The sequence below is a fragment of the Balaenoptera borealis genome, assembly GCF_965194805.1.
Source record: "Balaenoptera borealis genome assembly, chromosome: 2".
Taxonomy (NCBI): domain Eukaryota; kingdom Metazoa; phylum Chordata; class Mammalia; order Artiodactyla; family Balaenopteridae; genus Balaenoptera; species Balaenoptera borealis.
Window position 1 is genome coordinate 153,845,375 of NC_138867.1, and position 21,001 is coordinate 153,866,375.

Sequence of the window (21,001 nt, forward strand, 5' to 3'; positions counted from 1 at the left end):
ACTTCCAGTGGAAGGGCCAGTGCTGGGGCTTGAGGAGATGGGTGACCCCTGCGTTCCTGGAGGAGCAGCAGGGGGGCTGCCTTCCTGGGGAGGGGCAGGAGAAGGGCAGCTGTGTTCAGATTTGGCAAAACAGGCTCAGATGAAGCCTGTGGCGGAGTTCAGACAGTCCTGTAATGGAATCAAGGGCAGCCAGGACGGGGAGGGGGTCTGCAGTGGGCTCAGACCCTGCAGGGGCCCCGGGCACATGGGCGGCGGCCAATGCTTTGGGTCCCAGAGAGGGTCGGAGGCCAGTGCCCAGCGGCTTTTCCTGGAAGATCTGGGCATCCTGGGCTTCGGCAACCAGGACTGAAAAGCTGGGTGCTTGTAGGGAAGGAAAAGTCATTAAAAATCGGAAGAAACAAAGAAAAACCTTTTCCTTTGCTCTTTTCCTCTTCTCGTTCTGTTTGTTTCCTGAGCTCAGTAAGCAGGTTCTGGTTTCTGCCGACCTAACGACGACCGTGTTTCCTAGCCGTATAAGCCTCCTCCTTCCTTCTCAGACAGGCTGTCACTTCTTCATGCTCATCCTTTCGTTTTAAAACATTTTTATTAGCCTTTTTTCTTAAAACGTTTAACAGCTGTTTATAAAAACACGACAAATACACAACACAGAACAAAAAGCTCGGTAAAAATAACTCACTATATGGTACATATACTCAGATGGTGTGATATATTTATATAATAAGAGATGAAAATAGTCACTTTCCATAATAAAAATAAGTTCTATTTTTTGTTTATTTTACAATATACTTAATATTCTCTTCTTTTGCTTCCTCTCCAGCTTCTACTTCTTCGCTGCGAATCTCGCGGGGGGTCCCACGTGGCCGTCCCCACCCACCCGGCTGGAGTCCGGGAGGCGAAAGGGCTGCGGGGGGCCTTAGGAGCACGGGCGGCAGCCGCACTCTAAGTGTCTCTCCACCTCTTCCACGAACGAGGAGCCGTCTGTGCACTGGAACACGTATTTCCGCCGCTTGCTGCGGGTGGGCTGGCAGCACTGGGGACCGCAGCCCCCATGACATTCCATTACGGGCACCTTGGAGGCCGTGGCACACGAGGCATAACCTTTCTGGCGGCGGATCACCTCTCGGACTACCCCCCCCAGGCATGGAGTCTCTGCAGAGGGCGGAAGAGGTAAGGGCAGGGCGTTGGGGCTGGAGATGGCTGTTGGGGGGAGGCTGCTCTGAGACACCCGTGGGCCGAAGCCCGTGCGTACTTACTCATTCACTCATCCGTCCGTCTCCCTGCCCACCCTCCCATAACCCATCTCACTCTTCCACAAATACTAAGTGCTGTTCCGTGCCAGCCTCTATACTAGGTTTAAAACTAAGCCCCAAGGATAGCAGGGTCACAAGAACAGGCTCGGTCCCTTCCTTCAAGGAACTTAAAGATCAAACTAGATGTGGCAGATTGGGGGACTGAGGGCTAAATCCCAGCCCAGACCTATGTTGCTTGTGCCACAGACGCTTAGAAACCAAATTAAATGCCAACATTAAAAAAAAAAGAAAAACCCCCACAATGCCAGGAGATTGCATCTAAACATTGGGATATCTGGTTTCTTTGAAAACCAGGGGTTCTGGCAAAGCTGAGTCTGCATCCCTGCGTGGCAATGACGGGCTGAAGCCGTGGGCTTTAGATGGGGCCAGGAGATCTCCAGTTTGCCCCAGTCCCCACCACTCTCAGTAGCCTGTCTCCGCTGGTGTAGAGTCTAGACACTAATTACAGTGTCGTCATTTAAATAAATATATTTGTAATGATAAACTGAGGCAGATGCTACGGAGAAACGGGATGTGTTTGTTTATACATAATACGTGGCAAAGGAGCCTGACTAGCCCAGGGGCCAGGGATTGTCTCTGGGAAGTGATGCTGGAGTTGAGATCTGAAAGAGGAACAGTAGTCAATGAGCCACAGAGTCTGGGCGGGGGGAGGGGGTGGTGTGTGTGTGCACGTGTGTGAGCTTTTCCACAAGTTGTAGAAATGAGGGGAGGGGACCCCTGGATCTGCTTAATCCTTTGGTCCCTGACCCAACTCTTCACCTTGACCCCACTACTGTCCCCAGTACACTGGGAAAGCATCTGGAGCAAGGCACTGAGAGAGAGAGTAATGGATTCAGGACTAGGATCCTCGGCCACACAGCCTTGGATCCCTGAGCCTTGTCATCCCTGAGCCTCAGTTTCCTTGTCTGGAAAATGGCGACACATGTCCTGGTTCTTCCTGCTTTTTCATGGGCTGTTATGAGCATCACAGGGATTGTGAATGCAAAAGGGCTTTATGCAGTGTAAAGCTTTAGGTGGTTAATGTGATGTAATGTGAATTTTGTTAAGCTTGATGTAGTTTTTAAAAATTATGTGATTGATTGTTAACAGGATCAAAAGAAGACTAATGATGATAATAGGTGTGTGTGATGTGCGGGGCAGGGAGAATGCAAACTTGGCAGCATGTTAACAGTTGGGCTGTCCAGTTGAAGGGAATGGGAATGCTGTTTATATTGTTCTGGCAATTTTTCTGTTAGATCTGAAATTATTTCAGAATACATTATTTAACAAAATTGGTTAAGAATGGTATTTCAACAAGGTATAAAATGTGAAAGAGTCCTCTAGTGACAGGAGGGGGCCAGCCCAGGATTCTGGTGGCAGGAAGGAAGACGAAGCCTTCTCAGTTTCCATGCAGGAGAAAAACCTCCAAGGTGAGACAGAACCATTTCAGCTGGAATATAATTTAATTTCAACTTTCCTTTTTTGCACTTACCTCCAAATTAATACACTAAAGGGGCCACTAAGTGAGGTAAGTGATTTGATGTTTTTGAAATGGGATCAGACCAAGGAACTGTCTTTTGTTGACCCAATAATGGCATGAGGTTTGGGAGGAGACTGCAGAACAACATCTGAAATGTTAATGTGATTAAGAACCATCGAGGGCTCTTGTTAAAATGCAGAGTCTGATTCAAAAGGTCTGGGCTGGGCCTGAGCCATCTGTATTTCTAATAAACTCCCAGGTGAGTCAGTGGTGCTGGTCAGAGGGCCACTCTGGCAGCTCCAGGGCCAGCAATTAGAAAAGGAGGGGAGGAGAGAGGAGAGAAAGAACAACCCAGACTGCTCACACAGTCCTGGCGGTTTGCAATCTCGAGAGACCCCAGCTGGAACTATCCAGCTAAGCCGTTTCTGAATCCTTGACCCACAGGAACTGTGTGGGATGGAACATGTTTAGTGTGGTTTTGAACTGCTATGTGTTGGGGCTAATTTGTTACGCAGCAATGGATAACTGATACAGGAAGTTATAGTGTTGCCCCCCATATTCAACATGATGGAATTTGAGGCTCAGAAAGTAACTTAATGAAGGTCATGCAGCCTCTAAGTGGCTCAGCCAGAACTGGAACTTAGGCCATCTGAATGTGGAGTCCAAGTCTGACCCCCGCATCCTTCCCGGGCACCATCCCCCCACCCCACCATGCGCACAGTGGACCCACCTTGTTCGCAGTGTTCCCCACTAAAGCCGGGCTGGCACAGGCAGTAGGGCTCCCCTTGATCTGAGACGTGGCATTGCCCGTGGTGACACTTGAAGGCTGAGCAGGCGTTGGCAGAGTCATTCTTGTGGTCACACAAGGCCCCTCTGTAGCCCTCGGCGCACTTGCACACGTATGAGGTCCCAGTTGCCACACATCTCCCCTGGTTGCAGCTGGGGGCAGAGGCGAGGATGAGAGGGGAACCAGGCAGTCAGTGCAGCTGGAGGGTTCCTTTGTCCACCCCAGCCAGGCCCAGGCTCAGACCAGGGGACACGGAGCTGTGGGACCTTAGGCCTTCTCCATCCCTTGGTCCACCCTCCACCAGCCCAGTGGCTGAGAATCAGTTAGCTGGAGGCTGTGAGCATCCCCCAGTGACACTGACAGCTGTGAGCTTGATGAGGCTGGCTGCTTTACACACAGGCGTCAGAACCCACGCAGTCTCCAAACAGTTTAATTGTTCTGCCGTCTTAATTGATAACACACTTACTACTATCTCTACCACCACCAGCTACCACTTGCTGTGTGCCAGGCATTGGGGTAAGTGCTTTACACCTAGCATCAGTCTTATTTTCTACAATCCCCTCTCCTCTGCTGTCCTGTGCAGTAGATAGTCCTATCCACATCTCATAGATGGAGAAACTGATGCCAAAGCCTGGATTCTTAATTGTGCTGCAGCATTCTCTCTACTGGGATGACATTCAGAGGCAGGGTTCATTGTAGACATATTCGTTACAGAGTCAAACGCATACACACTCACACACACACACACACACACACTCCAGAGCTACCCAGGAATCTCAACCCCTCTATAGCTATCCTTCACTCCTGATCCACAATATCATGTCCCAGCTTTTTCAGCCAAGCAAATTGCTAGACATGGCTCTGGTGTTATTTTTGGCTGATTCAGATTTCTGAACACTGAGGATGCTGGGTCTCCTATTTTTAGCACAAGGCCTGACACATAGTAGGCCCTCAGTAAATATTTTGATGCATAATGAATGCCAGAGCATGAAATGATTCGGCTGTGCGTGGTTATACACCCCTGGTGCCCTCATAGGGTACCACTGAGTGGGGAGTCGAGTCGGGCCGAAATGCACCCACTTGCCAAGGTGCATGCGCACGGGTGCCCCTTTCAACTTCTGAAGGCCACTTGACAAGTGTTTTTCAGCTAGGCTCTGGCACACTGATGTCTCCTCTGAGCAAGAGCTGCTGTTTGGATGTGTTAAGCCCCTGACCTTCTAAGCAGCCCCTGTCTACAGTCTGACTGCAGTTCCTCCGGCTTCCATCAGTGCCCACTTCCCGGGCGGGGCAGAGGGGGAGGGACACCGACCTGTGGCCGAGGCAGGGGTCGCGGGCCTCCTGGTCACACAGCAGGCCGGCCCAGCCTGGGTGGCACTCGCACACAACGCTGTCCTTCTCCACGGCACGGCACAGGCCGTGCCTGCACACGCTGCAGGACTTGCAGCCCGGCGAGACGCCCAGGGCCTGCGGCGGGAGGGCCTTGAAGTCCTGCAGCTCGTTGTTGATGCGCACCTCGTGGATGCAGCCATGGAAGCCGCCCAGCGGCCGGTCCACGCCCTGGCGCAAGGCTGAGAGGCCCGTGGAGGTGGGGATGCCTGCGGGAGAGACACCAGGACAGCGACCTGAAGACACTCCCCTGCCCACCCTGCTCGCCTGCATTCCAGCCCTCGGAGGTGGACTCCTTGGGAGAAGAAGTCTTGGGAATCTCCATATTGAACAAGCTGCTCTGATGCCTTTTTTTTTTTTTTTTTGCACATAACCCTTTGAGAACTACTGGCCCAAGGCTGGGTTTCAGGCCCATGCTCTGTCAGACTGGTGGCTCCTTCTCTCTTTGGCCTTTGAATGGCCTTAGTAGCAAACATACTCCTCTACATACATCAGCTGAGCCTCACAGCATCTGAGGGGGTGGCAGAGCAGAGGGAAGCCTGTATATTGAAGGCGCTGGCCTCTGTCTCCCTCTCCTCCCTCCCCATTCCATCTTCACCTTCCACCATCCTCCCTAAAATTGTAGTTTCTCAGAATGAGCCCTGCTCTCTTTCTTTTCCTCTTCTCCTCCCCATGATCTGGCTAACTATTCACACTTTAGGGAGCAGCTTGGTTGTCACTTCCTCCAGGAAGCCTTCCTTGATTAGCTTTGGCAGTGGGTGCCGAGATGAGAGCAGCAAGCCCCACCAGTTGGCCTGGGGGTGGGTGCCCAAGCACAGGGGGCAGGTGGGAGGTGGAGGTGTTTGGGGTGGGAGGGGATGGGGCTTTACCTCCAAGGTAGAGGGGGCTGTTGATGCTCACTGTTGGCTGCTTCTGGAGCTTTCCCAGGCTTTTGGGGGCTCCTTTGTCCACCACCAGGTTCAGGGTCTGGTTTAGCATCACCAGCTCCACACTGTGAAACTGCCCGTCATTCACAGTCTCCACACTGGGCAGGAGAGAAGCAGGAGAGACAGAGGGTTTGCTGAGTGCCTTCCACAGCCTGCACTGGACTGTGAACTGACTAGTATTCCTTGCATTTTGTTTTGTTTTTTATTTGGAAATAATTTCAAACAACATAAATCACAAAAATAAAAACAGTACAGAGAACTCCTATTAATTACCTGTTACACCTATAGATTCTCCAGTGAGTCCCATTTGCTTTATAATTGATTTCATCTATCTTATTTATCTCCATAGATATACAGGCATACCTTGGAGATACTGTGGGTTCAGTTCCAGACCACCTGATGAAGCAAGTCACATGAATTTTCTGGTTTCCCAGTGCGCATAAAAGTTATGTTTATACTACAGTGTACTCTATTAAGGGTGCAATAGCATTTTGTCTAAAAAACAATGTACATACCTTAACTTAAAAATACTTTATTGCTAAAAAATGCTGACTGTCACCTGAGCCTTCAGGGAGGCATAATCTTTTTGCAATAATAACATCAAAGATCACTGATCACAGATCACCATAATAAATACTGTAATAGAGAAAAAGGTTGAAATATTATGAGAATTACCAAAACATGACACACAGACATGAAGTGAGCAAATGCTGTTGGAAAAATGGCACCAACAGACTTGACACAGAGTTGCCACAAACCTTCAATTTGTAAATAATACAGTATCTGTGAAGCACAATATAGCAAGGTGCAGTAAAACGAGGTATGCCTCTAAGGGTATGGAATCAGCTGTCAAAAACCTCCCAACAAACAGAAGTCTAGGACTGGATGGGTTCACTGGTGAATTCTATGAAACATTTAAAGAAGGCTTAATAACAAACAATCCTTCTCAAACTCTTACAAAAAAAGGAACACTTCCAAACTCATTTTACAAGGTCAGCATCATCTTGATACTAAAACCAGACAAGAATGCCACAAAAAAAGAAAATTACAGGCCAATATTCCTGATGAACATAGATGCAAAGATTCTTAGTAAAATATTAGCAAACCTAATTCAATAATACATTAAAAAGGTCATATACCATGATTAAGTGGGGTGTATTCCAGGGATGCAAGAATGGCTCAAAATCACAAATTCAATCAGTGTGATACACCAAATTAACAAAATGAAGGATCAAAATCATGTGATCATCTCAATAAATGCAGAAAAAAGCATTTGACAAAATTCAACATCCATTTATGATGAAAACTCTTAACAATATAGGTATAGAACAAACTCAACAAAATAAAGGCCATATATAACAAGCCCACAGCTAACATTATATTCAGTGGTGAAAACTGAAAGCTTTTCTTTTAAAATCAGAAACAAGACAAGGATGCCCACTCTTGCCATTTATATTCAACATAGTGTTGGAAGTCCCAGCCTGAGCAATTAGGAAAGAAAAAAAAAAAAGGCATACACATCAGAAAGTAAGAAGTAGAACTGTCACTATTTGCAGATGACATGATGTTATATATAGAAAAACCTAAAGTTTCCACTAAAAAACTGTTGGAACTAACAAATTCAGTAAAGTTGCTAGATACAGAATTAATGTATAAAAATCAGTTGCATTACCCCTCTTACACCAATGGACAGATGATCCAGACAGAAAATCAATAAGGAAACAAAGGCAGAAGAACTAATAAGTGAGCTGGAGGACAGAATGGTGGAAATAACCGCCAAGGAGCAGAATAAAGAAAAAAGAATGAAAAGAATTGAAGACAATCTCAGAGACTTCTGGGACAACACATTGCAGCACCAACATTCGAATATAGGGGTCCCAGAAGAAGAAGAGAAAAAGAAAGGGTCTGAGAGAATATTTGAAGAGATTATAGTTGAAAACTTCCCTAACATGGGAAAGGAAATAGTCACCTAAGTCCAGGAAGCACAGAGAGTCCGATACAGGATAAACCCTAGGAAAAACACACCAAGACACACATTAATCAAACTAACAAAAATTACATGCAAAGAAAAAATATTAAAAGCAGCAAGGGAAAAAAAAAATAACACACAAAGGAATCCCCATAAGGTTATCAGCTGATTTTTCAGCAGAAGCTCTGCAGGCCAGAAGGGAGCGGCAGGATACACTTTAAGTGATGAAAAAGAAAAACCTACAACCAAGATTATTCTACCCAGCCAGGATCTCATTCAGATTTGATAGAAAAATCAAAAGCTTTTCAGACAAGCAAAAGCTAAAAGAATTCAGCACCACCAAACCAGCTTTACAACAAATGCTAAAGAAACTCCTGTAGGCAGGAAACAGAAGAGAAGAAAAAGACCCACAAAAACAAACCCAAAATAATTAAGAAAATGGTAATAGGAACATACATATCAATCATAACCTTGAATGTGAATGGATTAAATGCCCTAACCTAAAGACACAGACTGGCTGAATGGATACAAAAACAAGACCCATGTATATGCTGTCTACAAGAGACCCACTTCAGACCTAGGGACACATAGAGATTGAAAGTGAAGGGATGGAAAAAGATATTCCATGCAAATGGAAATCAAAAGAAACCTGGAGTAGCAATACTTGTATCAGATAAAACAGACTTTAAAATAAAGACTGTTACAAGAGATAAGGAGGAACGCTACACAATGATCAAAGGATCAATCCAAGAAGAAGAAATAACAATTATAAGTGTTTATGCACCCAACATAGGAGCACCTCAATACATAAGGCAAATGCTAAGAGCTATAAAAGGGGAAATCGACAGAAACACAATTATAGTGGAGGATATTAACACCTCACTTACACCAATGGACAGATCATCCAGACAGAAAATTAATAAGGAAACACAAGCTTTAAATGACACAATAGACCAGATAGATTTAATTGATATCTATAGAACATTCCACCCAAAAGTGGTAGAATACACTTTCTTCTCAAGTGCACACAGAACATTCTCCAGGATAGATCACATCTTGGGTCACAAATCAAGCCTCGGAAAATTTAAGAAAATTGAAGTCGTTTCAAGCATCTTTTCTGACCACAACACTGAGATTGGAAATCAATCACAGGAAAAAAAAAATGTAGAAAACACAAATACATGGAGGCTAAACAGTGCACTACTGAATAACCAAGAGATCACTGAAGAAATCAAAGAAGGAATAAAAAAATACATAGAAACAAATGACAATGAAAACACGATGACCCAAAACCTATGGCACTCAGCAAAAGCAGTTCTAAGAGGGACGTTTATAGCAATTCAATCTCACCTCAAGAAACACGAAACATCTCAAACAATCTAACCCTACACTTAAAACAACTAGAGAAGAACAAAGAAAACCCAGAGTCAGTAGAAGGAAAGAAATTATAAGGATCAGAGCAGAAATAAATGAAATAGAAACAAAGAAAACAATAGCAAAGATCAATAAAACTAAAAGCTGGTTCTATGAGAAGATAAAGAAAATTGATAAACCCTTAGCCAGACTCATCAAGAAAAAAAGGGAGAGGATGCAAATCAATAAAATTAGAAATGAAAAAGGAGAAATCACAACTGACACTGCAGAAATACAAAGGATTATAAGAGACTACTACAAACAACTAGATGCCAATATAATGGACAACCACGAAGAAATGGACAAATTCTTGGAAAGGTACAATTTTCCAAGACTGAACCAGGAAGAATTAGAAAATATAAACAGACCTATCACAAGTAATGAAATTGAAACCATAATTAAAAATCTTCCAACAAACAAATGTCTCGGGCCAGATGGCTTCACAGGCGAATTCTATCAAACATGGAGAGAAGAGCTAACACCGATCCTTCTCAAACTCTTCCAAAAAATTGCAGAGGGAGAAACACTCCCAAATTCATTCTACGAAGCCACCATCACCATGATACCAAAGCCAGAAAAAGATATCACCAAAAAAGAAAATTATAGACCAATATCACTGATGAACATAGATGCAAAAGTCCTTAACAAAATACTAGCAAACAGAATCCAACAACACATTAAAAGGATCATACACCACGATCAAGTGGGATTTATCCCAGGGATGCAAGGATTCTTCAATATACGTAAATCAATCAATGTGATACACAATATTAACAAATTGAAGAAGAAAAACCATATGAACATCTCAATAGATGCAGAAAAAGCTTTTGACAAAATTCAACACCCATTTATGATAAAAACCCTCCAGAAAGTGGGCATAGAGGGAACCTACTCAACATAATAAAGGCCACATATGACAAACCCACAGCAAGCATCATACTCAATGGTGAAAAACTAAAAGCATTTTCCTCTAAGATCAGGAACAAGACAAGGATGTCTACTCTCACCACTCTTATTCAACATAGTTTTGGAAGTCCTAGGCATGGCAATCAGAGAAGAAAAAGAAATAAAAGGAATACAATTGGAAAAGAAGTAAAACTGTCACTGTTTGCAGATGACATGATACTATACATAGAGAATCCTAAAGATGCCACCAGAAAACTATTAGAACTAATCAATGAATTTGGTAAGACTGCAGGATACAAAATTAATGCACAGAAATCTCCGGCATTCCTATACACCAACAAAGAAAAATCAGAAAGAGAAATTAAGGAAACACTCCCATTTACCATTGCAACAAAATGAGTAAAATACCTAAGAATAAACCTGCCTAAGGAGGCAAAAGACTTGTACTCAGAAAACTATAAAACAGTGATGAAAGAAATCAAAGATGACATAAACAGATGGAGAAATATACCACGTTCTTGGACTGGAAGAATCAGTACTGTGAAAATGACTGTACTACCCAAAGCAATCTACAGATTCAGTGCAATCCCTATCAAACTACCAATGGCACTCTTCACAGAATTAGAACAAAAATTTTTACAATTCATATGGAAACACAACAGACCCCGAATAGCCAAAGCAATCCTGAGAAAAAAAACAGAGTTGGAAGAATCAGGCGTCCTGACTTCAAACTATACCACAAAGCTACAGTAATCAAGACAGTATGGTACTGGCACAAAATCAGAAATATAGGTCAATGGTACAGGATAGAATGCCCAGAGATAAACCAACGTACATGTGGTCACCTAATTTACGACAAAGGAGGCAAGAACATACAACGGAGAAAAGACAGCCTTTTCCGTTAAGTGGTGCTGGGAAAACTGGACAGCTACATGTAAAAGAATGAAAGTAGAACACTCCCTAACATCATACACAAAAATAAACTCAAAATGGATTAAAGACCTAAATGTAAGACCAGACACTATAAAACTCTTAGAGGAAAACATAGGAAGAATACTCTTTGACATAAACCACAGCAAGATCTTTTTTGACCCACCTTCTAGAGTAACGAAAATAAAAACAAAAATAAACAAATGTGACTTAATTAAACTTAAAAGCTTTTGCACAGCAAAGGAAACCATAAACAAGACAAAAAGACAACCCTCAGAATGGGAGAAAATATTTGAAAATGAAACAACAGAAAAAGGATTAATCTCCAAAATATACAAACAACTCATGGAGCTCAACTTCAAAAAAACAAACAATCCACTTAAAGAATGCGCAGAAGACCTAAAGAGACATTTCACCAAGGAAGACATACAGGTGGCCAAGAGGCACATGAATAGATGTTCAACATCACTAGTTATTAGAGAAATGCAAATCAAAACTACAGTGAAGTATCACCTCATGCTGGTCAGAATGGCCATTTTCAAAAAATCTACAAACAATAAATGCTGGAAAGGGTGTGGTGAAAATGGCACACTCCTGCACTGTTGGTGGGAATATAAATTGATACAACCACTACAGAAAACAGTACGGAGGTTGCTTAAAAAACTAAAAATAGAACTACCATATGACCCAGTAATCCCACTGCTGGGAATATACCCTGAGAAAACCATAATTCAAAAAGAGTCATGTACCACAATCTTCATTGCAGCACTATTTACAGTAGCCAGGACATGGAACCAACCTAAATGTCCATTGACAGATGAATGGATAAAGAAGATGTGGCACATATATATAATGGAATATTACTCAGCCATAAAAAGATACAAAATTGAGTTATTTGTAGTGAGGTGGATGGACCTAGAGTCTGTCATATAGAGTGAAGTAAGTCAGAAAGAGAAAAATACTGTATGCTAATGCATATATATGGAATCTAAAAAAAAAAAAAAGGTACTGATGAACCTAGTTGCAGGGCAGGAATAAAGATGTAGACATAGAGAATGGACTTGAGGAAACGGGTGGGAGGGGGAAGCTGGGGCGAAGTGAGAGTAGCATCGACATATATATACTACCGAATGTAAAATAGTTAGCTAGTGGGAAGCAGCAGCATAGCACAGGGAGATCAGCTCAGTGCTTTGCGATGACCTAGAGGGGTGGGATCGGGAGGATAAGAGGGAGACTCAAGAGGGAGGGGATATATGGGGACATATGTATGCATATGGCTGTTTCACTTTGGTGTACAACAGAAACTAACACTGTATTGTGAGACAATTATACTCCAATAAAGATCTACTAAAAAAAAAAAAAAGAGTGGATCACTGAAGAAGTCAAAAAATACCTAGGGACAACAGAAAAGAAAAGCACGATGATCCCAAACCTATGGAATGCAACAAACCTATGGAATGCAGTTCTAAGAGGGAAGTTTATAGCGATACAGACTTACCTCGGGAAACAAGAAATATCTCAAACAACCTAACCTTACACCTAAAGCAACTAGAGAAGGAACAAACAAAACCAAAGTTAGTAGAAGGAAAGAAATCATAAAGATCAGAGCAGAAATAAATGAAACAGACAATAAGAAAACAACAGAAAAGATCAATGAAACTAAAACCTGGTTCTTTGAAAAGAAAAACAAAATCAATAAGCCTTTAGCAAGACTCATCAAGAAAAATAGGGAGAGGGCCCAAATCAATAAACTCAGAAATGGGGGCCTCCCAGGTGGCACACTGGTTAAGAATCCATGTGCCAGGCTTCCCTGGTGGCACAGTGGTTAAGAATCCACCTGCCGGCGGAGGAAGAAGATGGCGGAAGAGTAAGGCGCGGAGATCACCTTCTTTCCCACAGATACATTAGATATACATATACACGTGGAACTGCTCCTACAGAACACCCACTGAACGCTGGCAGAAAACGTCAGACCTCCCAAAAGGGAACAGACGCCCTCAGGCAACCTACATGCAGAGGCGGGTCCAAATCCAAAGCTGAACCCTGGGAGCTGTGCGAACAAAGAAGAGAAAGGGAAATCTCTCCCAGCAGCCTCAGAAGCAGCGGATTAAAACTCCACAAACAACTTGATGTGCCTGCATCTGTTGAATACCTGAATAGACAACGAATCATCCCAAATTCAGGAGGTGGACTTTGGGAGCAGGATATATTAATTTTTCCCCTTTTCCTTTTTTTGTGAGTGTATATGTATATGCTTCTGGGTGAGATTTTGTCTGTATAGCTTTGCTTTATAATAGCTTTATTTTACTTCACTATATTTTATCCTCTTTCTTTCTTTCTTTCTATTTTTTCTCCCTTTTACTCTGAGCTGTGTGGATGAAAGACTCTTGGTGCTCCAGCCAGGCATCAGGGCTGTGCCTCTGAGGTGGGAGAGCCAACTTCAGGACACTGGTCCACAAGAGACCTCCCAGCTCCATGTAATGCCAAACGGCAAAAATCTCTCAGCGATCTCCATCTCAACACCAAGACCCAGCTTCACTCAACAACCAGCAAGCTACAGTGCTGGACACCCTATGCCAAACAACTAGCAAGACAGGAACACAGCCCCATCCATTAGCAGAGAGGCTGCCTAAAATCATAATAAGGCCACAGACACCCCAAAACACACCACCAGACGTGGACGTGCCCACCAGAAAGACAAGATCCAGCCTCATCCCCCAGAACACAGGCACTAGTTCCCTCCACCAGGAAGCCTACACAACCCACTGAACCAACCTTAGCCACTGGGGACAGATACCAAAAACAACGGGAACTACGAACCTGCAGCCTGTGAAAAGGAGACCCCAAACACAGTAAGATAAGCAAAATGAGATGACAGAAAAACACACAGCAGATGAAGGAGCAGGGTCAAAACACACCAGACCTAAAAAATGAAGAGGAAATAGGTAGTCTACCTGAAAAAGAATTCAGAATAATGATAGTAAGGATGATCCAAAATCTTGGAAATAGAATAGACAAAATGCAAGAAACATTTAACAAGGACGTAGAAGAACTAAAGAGGAACCAAGCAACGATGAAAAACAATAAATGAAATTAAAAATACTCTAGATGGGATCAATAGCAGAATAACTGAGGCAGAAGAACGGATAAGTGACCTGGAAGATAAAATGGTGGAAATAACTACTGCAGAGCAGGATAAAGAAAAAAGAATGAAAAGAACTGAGGACAGTCTCAGAGACCTCTGGGACAACATTAAAGGCACCAACATTCGAATTATAGGGGTCCCAGAAGAAGAAGAGAAAAAGAAAGGGACTGAGAAAATATTTGAAGAGATTATAGTTGAAAACTTCCCTAATATGGGAAAGGAAATAGTCAATCAAGTCCAGGAAGCACAGAGAGTCCCATACAGGATAAATCCAAGGAGGAACACGTCAAGACACATATTAATCAAACTGTCAAAAATTATATATAAAGAAACCATATTAAAAGCAGCAAGGGAAAAACAACAAATAACACACAAGGGAATCCCCATAAGGTTAACAGCTGATCTTTCAGCAGAAACTCTGCAAGCCAGAAGGGAGTGGCAGGATATACTTAAAGTGATGAAGGAGAAAAACCTACAACCAAGATTACTCTACCCAGCAAGGATCTCATTCAGATTTGATGGAGAAATTAAAACCTTTACAGACAAGCAAAAGCTGAAAGAGTTCAGCACCACCAAACCAGCTTTACAACAAATGCTAAAGGAACTTCTCTAGGCAAGAAACACAAGAGAAGGAAAACACCTACAATAACAAACCCAAAACATTTAAGAAAATGGGAATAGGAACATACATATCGATAATTACCTTAAATGTAAATGGATTAAATGCTCCCACCAAAAGACACAGACTGGCTGAATGGATACAAAAACAAGACCCATATATATGCTGTCTACAAGAGACCCACTTCAGACCTAGAGACACATACAGACTGAAAGTGAGGGGATGGAAAACGATATTCCATGCAAATGGAAATCAAAAGAGAGCTGGAGTAGCAATTCTCATATCAGAAAAAATAGACTTTAAAACAAAGACTATTACAAGAGACAAAGAAGGACACTACATAATGATCAAGGGATCAATCCAAGAAGAAGATATAACAATTGTAAATATGCACCCAACATAGGAGCACTTCAATATGTAAGGCAAATGCTAACAGCCATAAAAGGGGAAATCGACAGTAACACAATCATAGTAGGGGACTTGAACACCCCACTTTCACCAATGGACAGATCATCCAAAATGAAAATAAATAAGGAAACACAAGCTTTAAATCATACATTTAACAAGATGGACTTAATTGGTATTTATAGGACATTCCACCCAAAAACAACAGAATACACATTTTTCTCAAGTGCTCATGGAACATTCTCCAGGATAGATCATGGGTCACAAATCAAGCCTTGGTAAATTTAAGAAAATTGAAATGGTATCAAGTATCTTTTCCGACCACAATGCTGTGAGACTAGATATCAATTACAGGAAAAGACCTGTAAAAAATACAAACACATGGAGGCTACACAATACACTACTTAATAACGAAGTGATCACTGAAGAAATCAAAGGGGAAATCAAAAAATACCTAGAAACAAATGACAATGGAGACACGACGACCCAAAACCTATAGGACGCAGCAAAAGCAGTGCTAAGAGGGAAGTTTATAGCAATACAAGCCTACTCAAGAAACAGGAAACATCTCAAATAAACAACCTAACCTTGCACCTGAAGCAATTAGAGAAAGAAGAACAAAAAAACCCCAAAGCTAGCAGAAGGAAAGAAATCATAAAGATCAGATCAGAAATAAATGAAAAAGAAATGAAGGAAACAATAGCAAAAATCAATGAAACTAAAAGCTGGTTCTTTGAGAAGATAAACAAAATTGATAAACCATTAGCCAGACTCATCAAGAGAAAAAGGGACAAGACTCAAATCAATAGGATTAGAAATGAAAAAGGAGAAGTAACCACTGACACTGCAGAAATACAAACGATCATGAGAGATTACTACAAGCAACTCTATGCCAATAAAATGGACAACCTGGAAGAAATGGACAGATTCTTAGAAATGCACAACCTGCCGAGACTGAACCAGGAAGAAATAGAAAATATGAACGGACCAATCACAAGCACTGAAATTGAAACTGTGATTTAAAATCTTTCAACAAACAAAAGCCCAGGACCAGATGGCTTCACAGGCGAATTCTATCAAACATTTAGAGAAGAGCTAACACCTATCCGTCTCAAACTCTTCCAAAATATTGCAGAGGGAGGAACACTCCCAAACTCATTCTACGAGGCCACCATCACCCTGATACCAAAACCAGACAAAGATGTCACAAAGAAAGAAAACTACAGGCCAATTTCACTGATGAACATAGATGCAAAAATCCTCAACAAAATACTAGCAAACAGAATCCAACAGCACATTAAAAGGATCATACACCAGGATCAAGTGGGGCTTATCCCAGGAATGCAAGGATTCTTCAATATATGCAAATCAATCAACATGATACACCATATTAACAAATTGAAGGAGAAAAACCATATGATCATCTCAATAGATGCAGAGAAAGCTTTCAACAAAATTCAACACCCATTTATGATAAAAGCCCTGCAGAAAGTAGGCATAGAGGGAACTTTCCTCAACATAATAAAGGCCATATATGACAAACCCACAGCCAACATTGTCCTCAATGGTAAAAAACTGAAACCATTTCCACTAAGATCAGGAACAAGACAAGGTTGCCCCCTCTCACCACTATTATGCAACATAGTTTTGGAAGTGTTAGCCACAGCAATCAGAGAAGAAAAAAAATAAAAGGAATCCAAATCAGAAAAGAAGTAAAGCTGTCACTGTTTGCAGATGACATGATACTATACATAGAGAATCCTAAAACTGCCACTAGAAAACTACTAGAGCTAATCAATGAATTTGGTAAAGTAGCAGGATACAAAATTAATGCACAGAAATCTTGCATTTTTATACACTAGTGACGAAAAATCTGAAAGTGAAATTAAGAAAACACTCCCGTTTACCTTTGCAACAAAAAGAATAAAATATCTAGGAATAAACCTACCTAAGGAGACAAAAGACCTGTATGCAGAAAATTATAAGACACTGATGAAAGAAATTAAAGATGATACAAATAGATGGAGAGATATACATGTTCTTGGATTGGAAGAATCAACATTGTGAAAATGACTCTACTACCCAAAGCAATCTACAGATTCAATGCAATCCCTATCAAACTACCACTGGCATTTTTCATAGAACTAGAACAAAAAATTTCACAATTTGTATGGAAACACAAAAGACCCCGAATAGCCAAAGCAATCTTGAGAACGAAAAATCGAGCTGGAGGAATCAGGCTCCCTGACTTCAGACTATATTACAAAGCTACAGTAATCAAGACAGTTTGGTACTGGTACAAAAACAGAAATATAGATCAATGGAACAGGATAGAAAGCCCAGAGATAAACCCACGCACATATGGTCACCTTATCTTTGGTAAAGGAGGCAAGCATATACAGTGGAGAAAAGACAGCCTCTTCAATAAGTGGTGCTGGGAAGATTGGACAGGTACATGTAAAAGTATGAAATTAGAACACTCCCTGACACCATACACAAAAATAAACTCAAAATGGATTAAAGACCTAAGTGTAAGGCCAGACACTATCAAACTCTTAGAGGAAAAAATAGGCAGAACACTCTATGACATAAATCACAGCAAGATCCTTTTTGACCCAGCTCCTAGAGAAATGGAAATAAAAACAAAAATAAACAAATGGGACCTAATGAAACTTAAAACTTTTGCACAGCAAAGGAAACCATAAACCAGATGAAGAGACAACCCTCAGAATGGGAGAAAATATTTGCAAATGAAGCAAATGACAAAGGATTAATCTCCAAGATTCACAAGCAGCTCATGCAGCCCAATAACAAAAAAACAAACAACCTGTTCCAAAAATGGGCAGAAGACCTAAATAGACATTTCTCCAAAGAAGATATACAGATTGCCAACAGACACATGAAAGAATACTTAACATCATTAATCATTAGAGAAATGCCAATCAAAACTACAATGAGATACCATCTCACAGTGGTCAGAATGGCCATCGTCAAAAAATCTGGAAACAATAAATGCTGGAGAGGGTGTGGAGAAAAGGGAACACTCTTGCACTGTTGGTGGGAATGTAAATTGATACAGCCACTATGGAGAACAGTATGGAGGTTCCTTAAAAAACTAAAAATAGAACTACCATACGACCCAGCAATCCCACTACTGGGCATATACCCTGAGAAACCATAATTCAAAAAGAGTCATGTAGCAAAATGTTCATTGCAGGTCTATTTACAATAGCCAGGACATGGAAGCAACCTAAGTGTCCATCATCGGATGAATGGATAAAGAAGATGTGGCACATATATACAATGGAATATTACTCAGCCATAAAAAGAAATGAAATGGAGGTATTTGTAATGAGGTGGATGGAGTTAGAGTCTCATACAGAGTGAAGTAAGTCAGAAAGAGAAAAACAAATACAGTATGCTAACACATATATATGGAATCTAAAAAAGAAAAAAAGGTCATGAAAAACCTAGGGGCAAGACGGGAATAAAGATGCAGACCTACTAGAGAATGGACTTGAGGATGTGGGGAGGGGGGAGGGTAAGCTGTGACAAAGTGAGAGAGTGGCATGGACATACATACACTACCAAATGTAAAATAGATAGCTAGTGGGAAGCAGCCGCATAGCACAGGGAGATCAGCTCGGTGCTTTGTGACCACCTAGAGGGATGGGATGGGGAGGGTGGGAGGGAGGGAGATGCAAGAGGGAAGAGATATGGGAACATATGTATATGTATAACTGATTCACTTTGTTATAAAGCAGAAACTAACACACCATTGTAAAGCAATTATACTTCAATAAAGATGTTTAAAAAAAAAAAAAAAAGAATCCACCTGCCATGAATTCTATCAAACATTTAGAGGAGAGCTAACACCCATCCTTCTAAAACTCTTCCAAAAAATTGCAGAGGAAGGAACACTCCCAAATTCATTCTATGAGGCCACCATCACCCTGATACCAAAACCAGACAAAGATACTACAAAAAAAGAAAATTACAGACCAATATCACTGATGAATATAGACGCAAAAATCCTCAACAAAATACTAGCAAACAGAATCCAACAACACATTAAAAGGATCATACACCACGATCAAGTGGGATTTATCCCAGGGTTGCAAGGATTCTTCAATATACGTAAATCAATCCATGTGATACACCATATTAACAAACTGAAGAATAAAAACCATATGATCATCTCAATAGATGCAGAAAAAGCTTCTGACAAAATTCAACACCCATTTATGATAAAAACTCCAGAAAGTGGGCATAGAGGGAAACTACCTCAACATAATAAAGGCCATATATGACAAACCCACAGCAAACATCATTCTCAACGGTGAAAAACTGAAAGCATTTCCTCTAAGATTAGGAACAAGACAAGGATGTCCACTCTCACCACTATTATTCAACATAGTTTTGGAAGTCCTAGCCAGGCAATCAGAGAAGAAAAAGAAATAAAAGGAATAGAAATTGGAAAAGAAGAAGTAAAACTGTCACTGTTTGCAGATGACAGGATACAATACATAGAGAATCCTAAAAATGCCACCAGAAAACTACTACAGCTAATCAATGAATTTGGTAAAGTTGCAGGATACAAAATTAATGCACAGAAATCTCTTGCATTCCTATACACTAATGATGAAAAATCTCAAAGAGAAATTATGGAAACACTCCCATTTACCATTGCAACAAAAAGAATAAAATACCTAGGAATAAACCTACCTAGGGAGACAAAAGACCTGTATGCAGAAAACTATAAGACACTGATGAAAGAAATTAAAGATGATAATAACAGATGGAGAGATATACCATGTTCTTGGATTGGAAGAATCAATATTGTGAAAATGACTATACTACCCAAAGCAATCTACAGATTCAATGCAATCCCTATCAAATTACCAATGGCATTTTTTACGGAACTAGAACAAATCATCTTAAAATTTGTATGGAGACACAAAAGACCCCGAATAGCCAAAGCAGTCTTGAGGGAAAAAAACGGAGCTGGAGGAATCAGACTGCCTGACTTCAGACTATACTACAAAGCTATAGTAATCAAGACAATATGGTACTGGCACAAAAACAGAAACATAGATCAATGGAACAAGATAGAAAGCCCAGAGATAAACCCACGCACCTATGGTCAAGTAATCTATGACAAAGGAGGCAAAGATATACAATGGAGAAAAGACAGTCTCTTTAATAAGTGGTGCTGGGAAAATTGGACAGCTACATGTAAAAGAATGAAATTAGAATACTCCCTAACACCATACAGAAAAATAAACTCAAAATGGATTCGAGACCTAAATGTAAGACCGGACACTATAAAACTCTTAGAGAGGGCTTCCCTGGTGGCGCAGTGGTTGAGAATCTGCCTGCCAATGCAGGGGACACGGGTTCGAGCCCTGGTCTGGGAAGATCCCACATGCCGCGGAGCAAGTGGGCCCGTGAGCCACAATTACTGAGCTTGCGTGTCTGGAGCCTGTACTCCTCAACAAGAGAGGCCGCGACAGTGAGAGGCCTGCACACCGCGATGAAGAGTGGCCGCCACTCGCCGCAACTAGAGAAAGCCCTCGCACAGAATCGAAGACCCAACACAGCCAAAATAATAATAATAATAATAATAATAATAAATAAAATAAATTAAAAAAAAAACTCTTAGAGGAAATCATAGGAAGAACACTCTTTGATATAAATCACAGCAAAATATTTTTTGATCCACCTCCTAGAGTAATGGAAATAAAAA

General features: G+C 41.5%; 1 protein-coding gene across 2 annotated transcripts in view; it reads right to left on the reverse strand.

The window, feature by feature from the left end:
• Nucleotides 1–564: 564 nt before the first annotated feature.
• The window catches only part of SLIT3 (slit guidance ligand 3), a 619,464-nt gene continuing 599,027 nt past the window's right edge, over nt 565–21,001 (reverse strand). For both annotated transcript variants that reach the window (XM_082378749.1, XM_082378748.1), the window contains 4 exons: nt 5,812–5,966; nt 4,866–5,151; nt 3,500–3,708; nt 565–1,149 (listed from right to left, as the gene is read on the reverse strand). In XM_082378749.1, the coding sequence (XP_082234875.1) occupies nt 914–1,149; nt 3,500–3,708; nt 4,866–5,151; nt 5,812–5,966 (886 nt within the window). In that variant the 3' untranslated portion in view covers nt 565–913. The remainder of the gene's footprint in view (nt 1,150–3,499; nt 3,709–4,865; nt 5,152–5,811; nt 5,967–21,001) is intronic.